We start from the raw sequence: 19,552 nt of genomic DNA on the forward strand, positions 1-19,552 counted from the left end.
CACAATCCATGCCTCCTCAAATATATGCCCCAGGTAAGTGACTACTGTATAGGACTGCAGCCTTCGTTCTCTTCTGTGTGTGAGATAAAAGCATCCACTTGCTTTTTGGTGTGTTTGCAACCAGAAGGTATCGGGGAAAGACCTGCAGGATGAAATTTAGAGGCCCATCTTTCTGGCTTGGTGTGGATGAAAACACATCTGTGGCAGGCTCTGAAATGATGCTGAAGCATATCACCTCTCCAAAGTGTCCCAGCGGGCGTCTCTTTAATCTGCATCTTTGAAACAATAGTGCCATTAGGATAAGTGCATTTTTGCTGCTGAAGTGTGTGGAATGGAATTCAACCAGTTTTTGTTTCTTTACGTTTTCTCTTTTTAAAATCTTATTGTTGCCTAAAAGTTGAATTGATCCACATATTTATTGCAGCCCCTGCGACAATTGTCCCAATTACCACTGATTTTGTCTATTGTACTTGGTACACAGCAGTAGATAAGACAATGCACAGACTCAGCGGCTCTCCCTCGTAGGAGGAGATGGAGAGATGGAGAAAGGGATGCATCTTTGTTATATCAAAATGGACCTTTAAAGAGACACCCGTGTTTTTAATCAAAGTGCTGGAATAAATGCAAATCTCCATCTCACTCACTAGTGGAATTATCTTCAGGATGAGGACAGCTTGAGTGCTTCAGAGTAGCAACTTGCTAAATTTGTCAGAATGCAGCTGAAGTTTTAGACATAGAACAAAATCCCACATTTCTCTTCCCCACCCCCATCTTGGGCCATTTTATGAATATAAAGTAATATTTCCAACTCTTCCTTTCTTCGTTCCCCGACTCCCTGCCAACAGTCCCTTTTCTATCCTACTGAATTTGAGTCAAGAACCTGTCCAGAATCTCATTTGGCAAAGAACCTGTGTCTGCAGGTGGGATGAGGAAGGGGCAGAATTGTCACCCACCACCTAGAAAAGGCATTGTTTCCTTCTTGACTGGCCTGTGTTGGAAGTGGCTACTCTGACCTTGTTTGTGTGGCTCCTGGGTCTTGTTCCAAGTTCTCTCTTCCTCTCTGTTTGCCTTCCTGCTTACCTGCTCCCTCCAGCTAACAGCTTCCTCTCCTGCTTGCCTCCTGCAACCTTGTTCCAGCTCCTTCTCTCTTATCTGGCTCATAACTGCCTCTGCCCGTGGATGGATGGATGGATGGATGGGTGCACCTGTGGATCTGCCCCAGTCTTCCCTCCAGCTTTAGTCCCATTCCTGCTGGGGTACTTGTTTTGCCTCTCTAGCATGCAGCCAGCATAGTGTAGTGGTTAAGAGCGGTAGACTCGTAATCTGGTGAACCGGGTTCACTTCCCTGCTCCTCCACATGCCTCACTTACCTCACAGAGTGTTTGTTGTGGGGGAGGAAGGGAAAGGAGATTGTTGGCCACTTGGAGACTCCTTAAGGGGAGTGAAAGGGGAGTGAAACTCCTCCTCCTCCTCCTCCTCCTCCATGTGCTCAGGGCCACATGGCTCTAGGGTGACATTTCTATTACGTTGTCATCATCCATCTTATTTCTTGGTGGTTTGGGCGGAAGCCGGGTATAGAATGTTTATAAGAAGCACACTTGCCTTCTGCTACCTGTGACTAGTTCTGTGATGTTCCTTTGCTGTCTCACCATTCACTCTTTGTCTCTTTCAGTGGGAAATCTACGATGCCTATGTGGAGGAGCTCCAGAAACTGGAAAAGTCAAAAGAGAAAGAGAAACAAAAGGCCCCAGTTGCAAAGAAAGAAGACAAGATGCGGGGAAGAAAACTGACGTCACTGGAATCTCAGGTGCTGTTTCTGCATGTAGTGGTGATAATACTTTGTGCCTTTTATATTTTCAACATCCCTTTCCCTTCATCCTAGGTATTTTCTCCCCTATATCATTGGTGGAATACTTGCTGCCCCTGTGTTTTTGCCCTAGTCCATGTTCCCCAGCTCCTGGCTCAAATGTTTTCCTGTAAGGTTTAAAGCCATCGGGCCCCATCCCAGATCTCCACGTGTTCAGGGTGTGTGACTGTTTTGCGTGCAGGTGGAATCTTGCGAGGGTCTGCAGAGGCCGGGCTAAAGGAATAGGAGATCCCCTTGGGACTTCATCACCTGGAGGTCCTCCAAAATCTGCTCCATGGCTCCCCAGGCCTGCGCTTCACAGCCCTTTGGGTTCCTGGGATCCGGCAATCTGGCCACTGCATTTTGCGCAGGCTGGAACTTCTGAGCCAGCCCCACATGGAGCGCATTGCAGAAATCCAGCCTCAAGGTTACCAACACATAGAAAAAGAGAATCGTACAGTTGGAAGGGACCCAAGGGTCCTCTAGTCCAACCCCCTGCCATGTCGGAATCTCAATTAAAGCATCCAAGAGAGATGGCTATCCAACCTCTCCTTAAAAGCCTCCAATGAAGGAGAGTCCACAACCTCCCATGGGAGCCTGTTCCACTGTCAAACACCTCTTACTGTCAGAAAATTCTTCCTGATGTTGAGTTGGAATCTCCTTTCTTGTAACCTGAAGCCATTGGTTCGAGTCCTACCCTCTGGAGCAGGAGCAAACAAGCCTTCTCTCTCTTCCATGTGACAGCCCTTGAGATGTTTGAAGACGGCTAACATATCTCCTTTCCGTCTCCTCTTCTCCAGGCTAAACAGACCCAGCTCCTTCAACCATTCCTCATAAGGCTTGGCTTCCAGACCCTTGATCCTCTTAGTTGCCCTCCTCTGCACGCATGGCCTATAGTGGTCAAGCTCTCCCTGCACAGGAACGGCTGCAGTTCGCCAACCAGACGAAGCTGGTAAAAGGCACTGCTTCTGTCCATGCAGTGTGGAGGCTGCTTGCCCCTGACCTGGTCTGTTCCATGTGTATGTGCTTCATCACATGCTGCCTGTTTTTTATGTAAATTAACAGCACAAGAGCCTGTCCTCTGGATCTTTTTACAGTATCCTGTCTATTGGCCCCGATTCTTTTTGTCTCAGCCGTTAGAACAATAAGAGCAGCGTGTGGCTTTGCAACACCGCAGGAGATGGGACTCACGGAGAGGGGAGGCTAGAATCATTTTGGCCGAACTCCAACACATTTGGTTGCGACGTGTGTGGAAACCCAGTATTTATAGAGGAACAGAAAAATTACATTGCCAGCATTGGTGTTTTTGATAAATAATCCCTACAAATTACTCCATTCCAGCTGTTGCTGGAGAAGAGGTTGAACGCGCACACACATGTCTCCGTTTGCATCCCAGTTGTAGAGAGAGCAGTGTGGAATTACCTGGTGCTGCGCAACAGTATTTTTAAAAAATTTCTTTATTAAATTTCTACACCCCCCCTCCAGATCCCAACAGTGGGCGTGTCCTCCTGAGACCCCAGCCTGCCATCAACGTGGCTCCACGCTGCCCCCTCCTACCCCCACCAGGGTGTGAGAATCGCTGAGGGTTTGCAGTTACGGACAATTAGAAAATGGAAAAAGCCCATTTGGCAGCTTCTCCGTTGGGTGTGGGGCTCAATGGGACCGTGCGGGGGGGGGGGGGAGGCCCCTTTCACACGAGGATTGGGTCTTGTGTCAGCTTCATTATTATTGGCTCAGAAGGATGAGGCTGCCAGAAATAGATCATTAGGAGGAAATAGATATTGCCCTCCCGGGGGGGGGGGGCTTCATTATTGCCTTGCCTTCTGCATGCTTCATTAATTCCCTGTGCAAGCCTGAAATTGGCACTTGGACCGCTGATGTCTGTCTCTTGCCTTTGTCTTTTGATTGTTTTCCGCTGTTAATTCTAGGAAAGCCATGGGATAGTGGTGGGAGCAGGGATGGGAGCACACTTGGCTCAGAGGTCCAGGAGGTTGGGTGGAGAATATTGGCCCAAACTTCCCCCAGTGATTAACTTGGGCAGCTGTGGAATGCAAAACTTTTATTAAAGACCCCACTGCCTCCCCTTATCTGCAGCAGGCTCAAATTAGCCAACCCAGAGAATTGCAGTAATTAACAGTAAAAGTGCTATTGCATTTTTAGGGATAGGGGTGGCACTGTGGTCTAAACCACTGAACCTCTTGGGCTTGCTGATCAGAAGGTCAGCGGTTCGAATCCCCGTGACTGGGTGAGCTCCCGTTGCTCTGTCCCAGCTCCTGGCAACCTAGCAGTTCAAAAGCATGCCAGTGCAAATAGATAAATAGGTACCGCTGCAGCGGGAAGGTAAACAGCGTTTATGTGCGCTCTGGTTTCCGTCGCGGTGTTCCGTTGCACCAGAAGCGGTTTAGTCCTGCTGTCCACATGAGCTGGAAAGCTGTCTGTGGACACACGCCGTCTCCCTCGGCCTGAAAGTGAGAAGAGCACCACAATCCCATAGTCACCTTTGACTGGACTTAACCATCCAGGGGTCCTTTACCTTTACCTTATCATCAGCTTTCTTTGATTCTGTTAGCTATGGTTTCTGCATTGCAAGGGGTTGGACTAGAGTGGTCCTCTCCAACCCTGCCATTCTATGATTCTATGACTCTCCTGGCACTGCCTTTATAACAGAAACCAGCCAGCTTTTGGATGTGAGCCAGTCCCTGCATGAGGAGCACCGAGGAGCCACAGCCAGCAGGGACAAGGCGCGCATTGGCCAATTAGAGATGATAGATGTCATGGCTAGCTCAGCCGTAGATGCCAACCGAAATTAAGCATCCATTAAGTGCTGAGCAATCCAGCCATTTCCCGCCTGGTCTCGGAGTGCAGTCTGTCCGGATGTCAGATGTGGCTTTAAACTATCCAGACTGGTCACTCGGAGGAAGGAGGCAGAGCCTCTGAGGCGCTTGGGAATTAATTAGCACAAGTGAGTAACAGGCTAGCAATGGGGAGGAAGGGAGGGTTTGTTAGCTGCTGGCTTGTGGACATGGCCGTGAGAAACGGCAGAGGGACAACGGGAACAGGGAGTGGCTGCCTTTCATTGAGTCAGACCTTTGGTCCTTCTACACTGACCGGCCGCAGCGGCTCTCAGGATTTCAGGCAGGATTTCAAACCTGATTTGAAGCTTTCTAGGCAAATGCTCCACAGCTGTGCTAGGGGCCTTCCCATAGCCTCCTGGCGTTAGAAATAGAGAGCTTTGTCAAGTTAGCTGACCACAGGTTTTCTTTCTTTAAAAAAAAAAAGCGAGCCAGCTCATTTGCACTGGGGAAGAGTCAAAGGCCGTCAGTTATAGGATGCCTTTCCAAGGACGGCAAACCCATTTCTCTGGTGAAAATAGAGGCGCCCTATTCCATCATCAACATTTTATTATTTATTGCCCCAGCCACTCTGGCCAGCTTCCAACATACATAAAAACAGAATAAAACATTAAAAAACTTCCCTAGACAGGTTGTATAGCTGCTTATCTCCTTGGCTCGGGGATGTCGCATAACTCCATACCACCCAACATTTCTCCGATGAAAACAGGAAGGTCCTAAGAAAAAGTGGGACATTTTGGGATCAAATCAGAAACCAATATGGCATCTGTAATCCAGGACTATTCTTACAAAATAGGGACACTTGCAGGGTCTAGGATGGCTAGCAGGGGTCTGTCCTGCCCTGGCTTTGAATCTTAGGTCTCCTCGGAAGTAGGGCAGGGGGAGCAGGCCTCCCTATGCCCAGTGACTGCAAGGATCCGTTGGATCAAAAAGAAAGCAACTCCCTGCACATAGCAAACTAGCACTTCAGGATTCTTGCCTGCCCTTTTCCCTAGACATTGACCTACTAGCTTTCTTTGGGCAGGGCACTTTTTGTGTGGCAGAGCCCTCTGCTGTACATGACTCCAAACTGTTGCTGTCTCTAGAATTCCAATGGGAGAAGTATCAACCCTTTCGGAATCCTGCAGAAAACTAGATCTTTGTTCCATTTCTGGGCTGCATCACATTTCTTCTTGGGCATGCAAGCTACTCCGTACCAAGTTCCTAGAGACCCCTGCATGGGGAGTGTTACTCACGACAGTAGTTTGTTTGTTTCTAGGCAATTAAAAGGCCATGAAGGAAGAGTTATACGTTGTAGGCAGCCTGCCGCTCCAAGAAAAACATACAGTTTTATCGAGGATGAATATCATGGCTGGCCCAGGCCGTTTGTTTTCCTAGCTCCAGACCATTACGCAGTCGTAACGGATGCTTCCATTAATGTTATTGCAGCTGTATAAAATAATGCTGCTAAATATCCCCAGAAGGAAGGAATTAGTGTGCTGGTAAGCTGGTCCTGCCACTTCAGGACTTTGCTAGTCAGCAGCCGTTGCTGGGAAAATCAATTCCAAAAGGATCTTAAAAGGAGATAAATTAGGCATATCAGTTCCTCGGAAGATTCATTTCAATAAAATACAGCATAAATCACACCTGGAAACAGTGGGCAGCCCAATCAGAGAAGTGCTTGTGGCTTCAGCGAACCTCGCACAGGGAGCATCTCGCTGCTGGAGAATCCTAATGATCTTAGGATATTTATTTGCTGACACACAACCTTGTAACACTTCCTTTGCACAGTGACACAGTGCTTCTCCAAAGAATCAGGGCCCGCATAAAAACAGCTCTGTTCCCATAATCAGTTAAGTCTCTTGACTTACTGGAGGGCATTATTCATATTATTATTTCATTGCATTTATACGCCACTTCTGTCCTCCAAGGAGCTGAAGGTGCTGTCCATACTTCTCCTCTCCCCTGTTTAATCCTCACAACAACCCTGTGAGGTAGGGTGAGGCCGAGAGTGAGCGGCTGGCCCAAGATCAAAGCACAGACAGCGTCCTTCGCTCACTAAGTTTTCGGAGAAAGAATTGAGCTGTATAAACATGACTGAGCGGGAAAAGTTAAAAATATCCAGAGGAAAATATTCTTTTGAATTATATACCTGTCATATGGAATTTGACAACTGGACAATGTAAATGGATTCCTTTGTGCCCTTAGTCAAAAGACATATGGATGCACTAGAAGGATAAATCTATGTCCCCCTTCAGTCAATGGATTGAAAATATGACAACACTTGCAATTTATGAACCGATTGCTTGTAGGCTATGTACGGACAAGTATAACGTTATTTGGAATGTGTTTATAAAAAATATAGCTGGGTAAATATAACACTATATATGTATTTGGATAATAATAGCATTGATATACCTATATACTAGACAAGCATATATGGGATTGTAGTTGTTTGCATACATAGCACTACAGTATAATATACCTTCCCCCTTTAATTTCTTTTTTATTTCTATTTTATTTTGTTCAACTGAAATATTTATTAATAAAAATGTGATTAAAAAACCACAGAACAGACAGTTCAGTGTGGGTGAATCTTCTCAAGTTCAGGAGCTCAGCAGAGTTGAGTTCCAAAAGCACAGTCCAAACAAGCAGGGACACAGTAGAAAAGGCTTCCTCAACCTCGCCCCTCCAGATGTTTTTGGCCTACAACTCCCATGATCCCTAGCTAGTAGGACCAGTGGTCAGGGATGATGGGAATTGTAGTCTCAAAACATCTGGAGGGCCGAGGTTGAGGAAGCCTGGAGTAGAGTATAGATGATGATGATGATGATGATGATGATGATGATGATGATACTGATACTCTTGCAACTTTTTTGGTTGGCATCTGCATGTCTCGGAAGACAATGGAAGAGTGCGCCTTCAAGGGTGAAGTCAAACCTTTGGAGAGTTATAGCACTTGCTGTGGCTGTAGAGACTGATATCGGAGCAATCTTGAGCATTTTCAGCTCACAGTCCATGATGGTTGGACAACCTAGGATACATGGTCCTGACATTCCAGCTTGCTAGGTGCAAGAGGGTTTGTTTTTTGCCTGCTGCAGTAGTTCGGTCCGCTTGTCAAGTGATACTCTGAGCTAAATTTTAATTGATTGATGAGTTTTGATATCTTGATTTCAAATTTCCACAGGGGTAAAAATAATAACCTGGAGCAAGCATATATTCTTACTTTTTGATTATGCATGTCTATATTTCAAGGCAAGCATCATCTTGGAAGAGGCATTCATCTTTGAAATATTTGTCCTAGGATCATTTGGTATTAGGCACATATAAAAGGTAAAGGGACCCCTGACCATTAGGTCCAGTCGTGACCGACTCTGGGGTTGCGCGCTCATCTCGCATTATTGGCCGAGGGAGCCGGCGTACAGCTTCCAGGTCATGTGGCCAGCATGACAAAGCCGCTTCTGGCAAATCAGAGCAGCACATGGAAACGCCGTTTACCTTCCCGCTGTAGCGGTTCCTATTTATCTACTTGCATTTTGACGTGCTTTCGAACTGCTAGGTTGGCAGGAGCTGGGACCAAGCAACGGGAGCTCACCCCGTCACAGGGATTCGAACCGCCAACCTTCTGATCAGCAAGCCCTAGGCTCAGTGGTTTAACCCACAGCGCCACCTAATAAATTATAACTGGTTAGGGAGCTCCACTAAGGCTGCAGTCCTAACCTCCCTTACCTACTGGCAGTAAGGCCCACTGATTTAAATAAGGCTTACTTCTGTGTAGGTACGGTTAGGATTGTACTGCAAGTCCATGGCTTTTCTGGGCAATTCTGATTCTGCAAAAAGATCCCCAGCAGATATTAAATGTGAGAGGTTTCTGGACAGCATGTCAGTCTTGTCCTGGAAGTGTCATGGACAACTGTCTGCCAAGGGTTAGTTTGACAAGATTACAGAATTGCTTCTTATGGATAAGATGCCTGCAGAGATCAAAGCCACCTGGACTTTAAAATGTGACATTCTTGAAAAAATGGTTTCCATTGAGTAATTATGGAGCCTCAAAGACAAAAATATGGAGACAAACTAACAAGATTATGTTTCAGTCATCCCCCCCCCAAGTGTTGCTCACAGTAGTGCTTAATCATATAGAAGTCATAGTTTATGGAAGTTTGTACAAGCGCAAAGTTATCTCTGTTGCTCCAGCTTCAAGATATAACACAGACTCCCAACTCAGGAACAGACTTACAGACTGACTCTCAGCACAAGACCCTGGATGCTGAGCTGGTGTGCCTTAATCACTTAATCACTGTGCTGTTACCATAGCAACTGTCCTGGCTGACCATGCACCTGTTGGCTTATCTAATACATGAGGTCCTTTGTGCCCATGAAAGAAACCAACCCCTTCCTCCATGTCTAGTTCCTCCAACAGAGAGGTATGCAAGGGAGTCCAGTGTCAGAGGTCTTCCGTCTAATTCCTCTTTTTCCAACATGGCAGGGGTATCACCCTTCTCCCTGTTTTGTTTTTCCTCCCAACAGAGTGATGACGTCACCAAGGTGACAAAGGCAGCAAAGATCGTGGAGCGGATGGTCAACCAGAACACCTATGACGACATTGCCCAAGGTATGCGACACCTTTGGAGTAACCAGGAGTCTAGTTTTTTGTTCAAATCACCGCAAATCCATGGTTCTCCGGTTTCTAGCTCCTACCCTTCCCTCTCTCCTTAACAGTTCACTGATGAGCACAGGGGTGTACCCAGGATCCAAACTAGGGGGGAGCAAGGGGCGGGGCCAAGGCACGGGAGGGGAGGGGCCACAAAGTGGGGACGTGGGCGGGGCTACGGAGCCCAGGTGAAAACTGACTCTGGTCTCACCTCAGCGCAGCGAAGATTTTTGCAGTCGGGGGTGCCGGGGCTCCGCTGACAGCACGCAGCCAGGGCACTCGCTCTGGCCCGCCGGGCTGCCCCTGGTGCACTTATGGCCAGGACCCTGGCGGAGCCCGAAGCTGTGGGCGAGAGCGGCGACAGCCCAGTGGAGCGCGAGTTCGGCGTTCCCGCCTGCCTCGCCGTGCCCTCCAGCTTCCCGCCATGCTCTCTGGTTCCCTGCCGCACTTGGCCTTGCCGGAGGGCACGATGGGGAGCTGGAGGGAGGGCGCAGCGCGGTGGGTGGGAACGGCGAACTTGCACTCCGCCAAGCTATGCTCCGCCTCTGCCCACCAGCCCTGCTGGCAGTGCCGCTCTCGCCCACGGCTGCGCTGGCCCTGCTTATAGGGGGGCAGCTGCCCCCCCTGCCCCACGCTGGGTACGCCCATGGATGAGCACCAGCGAATGTGTGCATTGACGAAGCAGGATTCTCCAGGTTGAAATGGATTCCCCTTTGTCCTGCCATTTAATTAAATGTGTGTGTGCTCATCAGCAACAGAAGAGTGGTGGTGGTGGAGGAGAGATTGCATATGCTCCCAGTCTGAAATTAAATTATCCAAGTTAAACCGGAAGGCAGGCAGAGTGGAGTACAGGGCAGAACAAACCCATAGCACAATAATACTGGGATGGAGGAGGGGACAGCCTCACCTGCCAGCTGGGTGACCTTTGGCCAGTGGGTGCCTCTCAGCCTAACCTACCTCACAGAGTTGTTGCGGGGATTAAATGAGGAAGGGGAGAGAACCATGCCTGCTCCTTTGAGCTCGTTTGAGAAAACAGTGGAATGTAAACGTAAATGGAATAAATAAATAAATTCACTTCATCCCTAATTTTAACAGGACGCATCAGGGGGAAATGGACTTCCTGCATTGCAGGGGGTTGGGCTAGATGACCCTTGGGGGTCCCTTCCGATTCTACGATTCTCTGATTCTCAGCTGTCAGTGTCTGCTGCACATACCTGAGTCAAGTGAAAACTGGTGCTAATCACGTTGGCCCGGCTATACATGGGTCAAAAACCTATTTTTGAATGTGATTGTTTCCCTTGCTAGATTTCAAATACTTCGAAGACACGTCTGATGAATACAGAGATAACCTGGGGACCCTCCTTCCACTGTGGAAGTTTCAGTATGATAAAGCCAAGAGACTGGCAGTCACTGCCCTCTGCTGGTGAGTCGATTCTGTGCAGCTTTCAATTGCTTCATTAAGAGCCTTTGATATCACCTGGGTTGCTTTTGCTTCATTGCTTGAGGGATTCATACAATATTTTGCGCAGAAGCGGGTGAAAGAGAATTGCTTAAGCTTCCCAGTAAGTGCACAGCCACCAGCCTTCCTTTTTAATGTCACTGTAATACGCACACCCTCATGCGTTTGCTGGGCACAAATGGGTTTTTCTGGAATGCATTCATGAAAGTTAGTGCAACATTCCACCAGCTAATATCCCTGGCTTGAAAACAGCTACCTTCGGGTGACCACACAAAGACATTTTTGCAAAAGTTAAAGGGACAATAAAGCAGAGGTGGCTTACCAGATGTTGCTGAACGAAATGTATACTGTGATTTTTTTTTAAAAAAAACCTCACCGCTTGCAATCTGTAAATTTAATCCCTTAATTAAACAGTGTAGTTGTTTAGTTTAGAATCCAGCGAAATGTTCTAAAGATCTTCAGTTAGTTCAGAGTCTCAGTTATTATAAGCCCATTTTAACTTATTTCTGACAATATGCATCTGAGAGACATTCTTGTTGGCAGGGGGGAAGGGGGCACAATCTTATGGTTTGGTGTCCTTCTGGTTGCATGGCCCTGGGATCCCACAGCTAATCCAGGGGATGACAGAAAGAGAGGAAATTATTATTTGTCTTCCTTCCAAAGGAAAAATACAAACATAAGAAGTGCCGGCTGGACCAGGCCAATGGCTCATCTAGTCCAGCATCCTGTTCTCACAGCAGCCAACCAGATGTCTCTGGGAAACTTAAAAGCAGGATTTGGGCACAAGAGCTCTCTCCCCTCCTTTGGTTTGGGCAAAAAAATCATATTCGGTGTATGGTTCAGAGACCATACCTTGCCACATTCTTGCTTGATTCTTTCCCCTGGTGTACACAAATCAGCTTTACAGCAAAAATCACGCATTGTTGTATTTAAATTAGCTAGTTAATTAATTTGGCTCTCTGAAAACTGTCAATCGACATAAGGAGCAACAGTCAGCAAATACGCTTGACTGGTTAGCATATTCCTGAACAAGCAACATGCACATTCCACATGGACAGAATCCTCTTTAAATTAAAGCAGAGTTCAGAATTTGAGAAACATCTTTCCTGACTATCCTTATTAGTCCCGGTTAATCCTATCAACAATATTTCCTAAATTCAGTGGTTTTCCGGGAAATAGCCAGTCTAGTTGCTTTTGCCACCTATAGCCAGGATAATAGCACTCCTGGATATTGCAAGGTTATTGCATAGGTAAGATGTTTTATGCTGGGTTTGACTGTCTCTGCTGAGGGCAAGTTCCTCTGTAGACTCTGTGGCGGAGGCATTTCACATCACGTTCTACCAGATCCGTTTTAGCTGGAGATGCCAGGGATTGTTTGTGGAACCTTTTGTATGCAAAACATTCGTGCGCTCCACTCAGTGTTTTTTTTCCCCCTAAAAAAATGTTTAGGGGTCCTCTCATTTTCCAACTCACATTGAAATACTGCCCCTCAATGAGGCCAAAGTTAGATTCACAAAATGTTTAGGGGTATGCGTACCCCTGTGCCCCCCCCCCCAGGAAAAAAAGAACTGGCTCTACTACTGAGCAATGGATGCTGGCTTTAATGAACTGTGCCTCCCATCTCAAAACTTCCAGCATGCGATAAATCTTCCTAACAAGCTGAACTAGAAACTTAGGGAAGCCAAGTCAGGAGGTCATAGAGGCCTTTAATATCGAATATGGATGGGTGTAAAGGGATGTACAGTGGAACCTCGGTTTACGAATTTTCGGTTTAGAAACACCACGGACCCATCTGGAACGGATTAATTCACTTTCCATTACTTTCAATGGGAAAGTTCGCTTCAGTTTATGAACACTTCAGTTTATGAACAGACTTCCGGAACCAATTACACCATGCTTTGGGTTAAGTACGCTTCAGGTTGAGTACTCTGCGGACCCGTCTGGAACGGATTAATCTACTTTCCATTACTTTCAATGGGAAAGTTCGCTTCAGTTTATGAACGCTTCAGTTTATGAACAGACTTCCAGAACCAATTGTGTTCATAAACCGAGGTTCCACTGTACAGTATAAGCATGTGTCGCTGCCTACCATTTAGATGGCTTAAATGCTAATGCCCTATACCTATTTTTCTTACAGGAACCCCAAGTACAAGGATTTGTTTATCGTGGGACACGGCTCATGTAAGTTAGTTTGAAAATAAGACAATGGAGATTCTTCTTAACTGATAGTGCAAGGAGAGCTTTTCAAACAGTGTACCTGCCAGGGCCGATGTGTTTCCTCCTGGACCAAGCCTGCCCACTTCTGACACATAGGACACCTTGTCTCTTTCTTCTCTGTGCTGTCTGCTGAGTCCGGCTATTCTTATTGCTCCTTGCCTCTGGGCTTTTGGGTAAGGCATGGCCAATGCGTATCAAAACAGTGCGGCCACGGTCCTCTTTTTTCACTTGCTGAGCAAGCTGTGCTCACTGCTGTCAATACTGAGCATTGCTGCCTGGACCTGAGTTCCAGGCAGTCCAAGGAGGTGACACAGGGTCTTGCCTCTGGCTCGATCCCTGACAGTCGCATATATTCACCCTGGCACAAAACTGGAGGAGTTTCGTGCTTCTCTTGTACTTTCTGCCGAAACACACCCAACTTTCCTGAGAAAACCTGCTTTCTTTCCTTTCTGACCATTGGCATTCGTTGTTATCGTAAATCTTCATGTGCATACACCTGTTTTGCTCACTCAGTGGCCTGGATAGGCACACGTGGCGTAAGGAAGTTATGCTGCAGACCCCATCTATAACTCCTCCACACCCAACTCACAAATGGAACCAGAGCGCAAGGTATTGAGGTGCCTTTGCCACTGACCTCCTTGCTTTCTGCTGATCCTGTCATTTCTCATTAGGACAGTCAGGAGAGGAGAGGAGCTGTGCTGCTATGCTGTTGGAAACTTGTCCATCAGAACCATCTGCTAGATGAGGCCCATAGGGCATCTTGTCCAGCATCCTGTTCTCACAGTGGCCAACCTGATGCCTGTGTCAAACCAGCAAGCAGGATTTGAGCACAAGAGTACTTTCCCATCCTGTGGTTTTCAGCAACTAATACAGCTAGCAACCGTTTTGTGCTGGGGTTCTGTTCCTGGCCCCCACTCACATTCCATCCTGCCCTCTTCCGGGTCCAAAACGAAAACAACATGCAAAGCAAAACACAGCCATCCTTGGAAACAGACGTTTATCCAAATTTTGAAGTGCTGTTCTGCAGCCAACTAATGTGTACAAAAAAAAATATGCATATACTAGACTAAGGTATGCATTGGGAAAGATATGGAGCAAGCAGGCATAACATACAAAAATGTGTTGTTATTAGGGGAAATTGCTTTGCAGAATGTTCTACAGTAGGCAAAATTGTATATTAAGAGAAGCTAGCACTAAAATGCGGGTGAATTCTCGTAATGGCATTAAAAACAAAAAAGCAAATTCACGTGGAAATGCGGGAAACTAATGACTGCTAAAATGAGAAATGGAGAGAACCTGAAATGGAGAGATTCTCCCATCCTCACCTGAGGCCTTGGTGAGCAGTGCTGGATTTATGTATAAGCTAAACAAGCTCTAGCTTAGGGCCCCACTCTCTTGGGCCCCCCAAAAAAAATTAAAGAAAAAAAAACTGGATATACATTTCCAAAATATAAGATAAAAAGATAAAAAAACAAATAAAATAAAATCTATATACAACAACAGTGTTTTGTGTTGTGTAGGCCCCTGTAATGTAAGTAATGGGCCCCCTGCTCCCTAAAATATTATGGTCCATAAATTACCATATAGCACAGGGGTCAGCAAACTTTTGCAGCCGGGGGCCGGTCCACTGTCCCTCAGACCTTGTGGGGGGCCGGACTATATTTTGAAAATAAATATGAACAAATTCCTATGCCCCACAAATAACCCAGCGATGCATTTTAAATAAAAGGACACATTCTACTCATGTAAAAACACCAGGCAGGACCCACAAATAACCCAGAGATGCATTGTAAATAAAAGGACACATTCTACTCATGTAAAAACATGCTGATTCCCGGACTGTCCGCGGGCCGGATTTAGAAGGCGATTGGGCCACATCCGGCCCCCGGGCCTTAGTTTGGGGACCCCTGTATAGCATATATTCAACACAAAAAACCAGCGACAATTTGTTGTTGACAAAGGACAGCTGGACATAGAAAAGGCCCCATTATCTTCAGGAGCTTAGGGCCTCATCAAACCTAAATCTGGCCCTGTTTGTGAGCCACTGCCCATCAGACTAAAGCAAGCCTTGGTTTGATTGACAGACCATCTAAGGCAGTTTTATGGCCACAAGACAGGTTTCATCTGACAGCCCCTTGGCTGTGTGACGATTTGAACTTGGAGTTGGATATTTGGCCAGGCATAACTTCTGGTTGTGCAAAGGAGCTGGGAGATCCTTGGGCTGGGAAAGTGCAGGTGATGATGTCGTAAAGTCTTGTGAATCCTCATTAGAGCAGGCTAAAGACTCTTGTGCCTGATTAGCCTCTGCAAGTCAGCCTGAACGAATGCTCTAATGCAATCCCTTGTCCTAATATATTTCCAAAGCATAAAGCATCACTAGGCATGTGTGAAGCTGACGACCCTCATTAGACTGCACGGCCTCTGAACAAATATAGCACATGGAGAATAATGTCCCAAAGTGTGTCGTCAATCCTAGCTGGAAGCTGGATTGCAGTTTAGTCATTTAAGTTCTTCAGTACTTTGCCTAATTTCTTCCAGGCCAGCCGGTATATCAATTTCATTTTTAATTGGCCAGCAATGTAGCCCCATCCCGTGGCATTTATGAATAAGGAGGAAAATAATGGGCTTGAGGGCATTCTGATCAAGTTTGCAGATGACACCAAATTGGGAGGGGTGGCTAATACCCCAGAGGACAGGATCACACTTCAAAATGACCTTAACAGATTAGACAACTGGGCCAAAGCTAACAAGATGAATTTTAACAAGGGGAAATGTAAAATACTAGACTTGGGCAAAAAAATATGAAAGGCACAAATACAGGATGGGAGACACCTGGCTTGAGAGCAGTACATGTGAAAAGGATCTAGGAGTCTTGGTAGACCACAAACTTGACATGAGTCAACAGTGTGATGCAGCAGCTAAAAAAGCCAATGCAATTCTGGGCTGCATGAATAAGAGTATAGCATCTAGATCAAGGGAAGTAATAGTACCACTGTATTCTGCTCTGGTCAGACCTCACCTGGAGTACTGTGTCCAGTTCTGGGCACCACAGTTCAAGAAGGATACTGACAAGCTGGAACATGTCCAGAGGAGGGCAACCAAAATGGTCAAAGGCCTGGAAACGATGCCTTATGAGGAACGGCTTAGAGAGGCGGGCATGTTTAGCCTGGAGAAGAGAAGGTTAAGGGGTGATATGATAGCCATGTTCAAATATATGAAAGGATGTCATATAGAGGAGGGAGAAAGATTGTTTTCTGCTGCTCCAGAGAAGTGGACATGGAGCAATCGATTCAAACTTCAAGAAAGACGATTCCACCTAAACATTAGGAAGAACTTCCTGACAGTAAGAGCTGTTCGGCAGTGGAATTTGCTACCAAGGAGTGTGGTGGAGTCTCCTTCTTTGGAGGTCTTTAAGCAGAGGCTTGACAGGCCTATGGCAAGAATGCTTTGATGGTGTTTCCTGCTTGGCAGGGGGTTGGACTGGATGACCCTTGTGGTCTCTTCCAACTCTATGATTCTATGAACTGCTTCACGAATGCAGACACAGGGATAAGGAAGAGTTCCATTCAGAACTTCTTCCAATGTGAAGTGTATTGCGCAGCCTGCAATTTAGTGAGTGGTTGTTCCCACTTCGAAGCAAGGGCTATTTTTGCTCTGAAAAGCACCCGTTTTTCAGTCGTAAGGCTGCTGAGTGCTGGAGGAATCCCTAACAATGAGCCTTTAGAGGAGCAATAGGAACATTGGTTTGCAATGAAGTGCCATAGCCTTACAGCAAGAATGTGCTGTTCCAGTCACTGGCTGTTTGTGTTCAAATTATCCTGCAATTTCAAAGCACTTTACTGCTCCCACACAAAGAGGAACGTTCCTGTTTATCTTTGCTTCTAACATGGGAAGACACTTCGCAGATGGAACAAAAAATGGAGCTGAGCTGCTGGTTCCAGTGAACATAACATGGAGCTTATTTCATTTATTATTATTTTTTATTTTGAACAATTCCAACCTCCTTTTCATCACCGCCAGTCTCAGCATACAGGACAATTTAAACTCATCCAGAGGAAGCAATCCTAATTAAAAAGCCACTTGCATTTCTTGTCATGTCTAGTTTGGCTCTGCTAATATCGGACCACCAGTCAATCTGTATTGTCTGCTTTGGTGTTAACTGACCTGCTGCCCTGCAGATGTTTTGGACTACAGTTCCCATCAGCCCCACAGCTGATGGACATTGCAGCCCATCTGGATGGCAGTACTGTAGGTGGGTGAAGTCTGGCCCCTCTGACTTGCTAGCAGCAGACCTTTCCAAGGTCTCAGTCAGGTGTCTTTCCCAACCTGATACCTAAAGTCTTTTTAAAAAAAAGAAAATGGAGGTGCCAATGATTGGATTTGGGACCTTCTGCTTGCAAAGGATGTGCTCTGCTGCAGACCCTTCCCTATGGAAACAGCAGCCTAGAAATGCATGGAAAGAACATAAGTGGTGGGCCTGAAGATCAGCCACAATGGCCCATCTAGTTCAAAAGGAAACCCGCAAGCAGGATTCGAACACAAGAGCACTGCGTCGGTCTGTTCTGTGGATCCTACTGTCTTGATGCAAATTGATGGACAATCAAACCACGACTGATCAGAGCCCCCCGCACAGATTGCGTAGGTCAAATAGGGCAACACTGCAAAGCTCCTTCGCTCACAGATGGGTCTTATTCCAACTAGATAAAATTTCAAGTGTTCACACTGGACTGTGTGTTCTCTGAAGACAATTGGAAAAGGTTTTTTTGGGGGGGGGAAGGGCAACGTGGGCAGCATTGAAGCTGCCGAAGGAGGTAATTTCACGCTCCGAAATAACCTAGATCAGTGGTTCCCAATTAGTGTGATGATCATAATACCAAAGTTGGGACAGCTGCATATTCCTGCATTGCAGGGGGTTGGACTAGATGTTCCTCAGGGTCCCTTCCAACCCTACAATTCTATAATTCTATGATCAATAGTTCTTTCTAGCTGTTTCCAAGCTACAAGGGGTGGAAACTTGCTTGTCTTCTTTAAACAAAGGTTGGTTTTCCCGCAGCCATATTCCACTCAAGTGGTGAAGCTGAGACCACATAAAACTTCACTTGTCTCTGGCTAGAGAGAGAAAGAGAAGGAAGCAACTTTCTTTCTGGTCTGCCCCCAGACATTCCAGGTTTGCTGCACAGCAGGCTCCTTCCTCAGTGTGCAAATCTCACCTGTCATATTTCTTTTGCTCACTCTGGAAAGAGCAATTTCTTTCCCTTCTTTAGAAGGCCTCCTTATCGCTTTTCACATGCGGCTCCCAAGCAGACGAAGATGCAATCCCAAGCTGACTAATTCAGTTCCAGGGCTTCACTGCTTTGCATCCAGAGCTTCGGCTTCAGCTAGGCTCTGGGGCTTTGCAGAGATTGCTGCTAATCTCAGTTAATTTGTCGGGTGATGTTCAGTGTACTGTTTTGTGCACACACACGCATGTGTACTTGGGTGCTCATGAGAAAGCATATTCCCAGTGAATGGCTGTGTTCACACTTCACTGTGCATTTGCTGTGCTTCCAATGCTGGGCTTTTAATCTGTGCTCACACAATATTCTCCAAAATGCATATGCACCCTGTAGTTTGCACAAAATGCTACTGCCCGATGCCTTGTCTCTCAGACCAGCTTCACATTGCTCAGATGCCTTAAACCACTCATAATTTCTCTAGCCAAGCTGTGAACACCTTTGCACGGGATAAAGGCCCCCCACTCCTTTCAAGCCCACCAAACACACACAGAAATGAATTTAAACACTAAAGAGGCCTTGCCGAGGTAAACAGTTAATGTGGAAAGCTGTGAAACGGCACTGGGGGGAAAAAACTCCAGCAACTTCACTGTGCTGTAAGGCAGTCACATGAGCACACCACCAATGTCGGAGGAAAGGTGGTTAAAAGACGGCAATCTGCAATCAGCTCATTGTGGTGTTTGGCTGTGATTGCAATTATCAGTTTATCTAGCTATACATAATCAGCGCTCCAAGCCTGCCTCTCGATAGATGATGTCTCAGGGGGGAGTGTTCCTAGCCCATCATATTTTCCTTTATGATAATGCAATTATGCTGCTGTTTTTACATGTTGAAGCAATATTTCTCGTACCTCTTGAACCCCCATCTTTCTAAACTTACTCGACCCCTTCTGGGGAGCCTAACCCTGCACACCACCAGCTGGAGGGGGGCAGGTAGCCCTGGAGACTTCAGATCAGCCCTGGCGGTCTAGCAGCCCTAACAGCTGTCTGTTTGGCAGAGGAGTGTGTAGTGATTTCTGCATGCAGGTGTTTGTGATAGCAGCCTGCAGTTGTGCATTTGAAGATGTCTGGACAGGGAGACTGGCCTGGCACTGGCGTTTGAAGAGGAGCAAAGCAAAGCATTCACTTAACTCCCACCTGAGAAACCTCACGCCAGGGAAACGAGTCCAAAACATCTCAAGGGCACCAGGTTGAGGAAGGCTGACATGTACAAATTAGACGTTTTTGCACTGAAGCTCCTCTCACTTGTCTGGTTGCTGCAAATCACAGAGTGCTT

At 46.6% G+C, this 19,552-nt stretch overlaps 1 protein-coding gene across 1 annotated transcript in view; it reads left to right on the top strand.

The window, feature by feature from the left end:
• DNAI1 (dynein axonemal intermediate chain 1) overlaps positions 1 to 19,552 on the top strand; it is a 137,098-nt gene that overhangs the window by 39,175 nt on the left and 78,371 nt on the right. The window contains exons 9-12 of the mRNA XM_060280401.1: positions 1,673 to 1,807; positions 9,205 to 9,289; positions 10,634 to 10,751; positions 12,925 to 12,968. Coding sequence (XP_060136384.1) covers positions 1,673 to 1,807; positions 9,205 to 9,289; positions 10,634 to 10,751; positions 12,925 to 12,968 — 382 coding nt within the window. The remainder of the gene's footprint in view (positions 1 to 1,672; positions 1,808 to 9,204; positions 9,290 to 10,633; positions 10,752 to 12,924; positions 12,969 to 19,552) is intronic.

Source organism: Zootoca vivipara, chromosome 11 (assembly GCF_963506605.1).
Source record: "Zootoca vivipara chromosome 11, rZooViv1.1, whole genome shotgun sequence".
Lineage (NCBI taxonomy): Eukaryota > Metazoa > Chordata > Lepidosauria > Squamata > Lacertidae > Zootoca > Zootoca vivipara.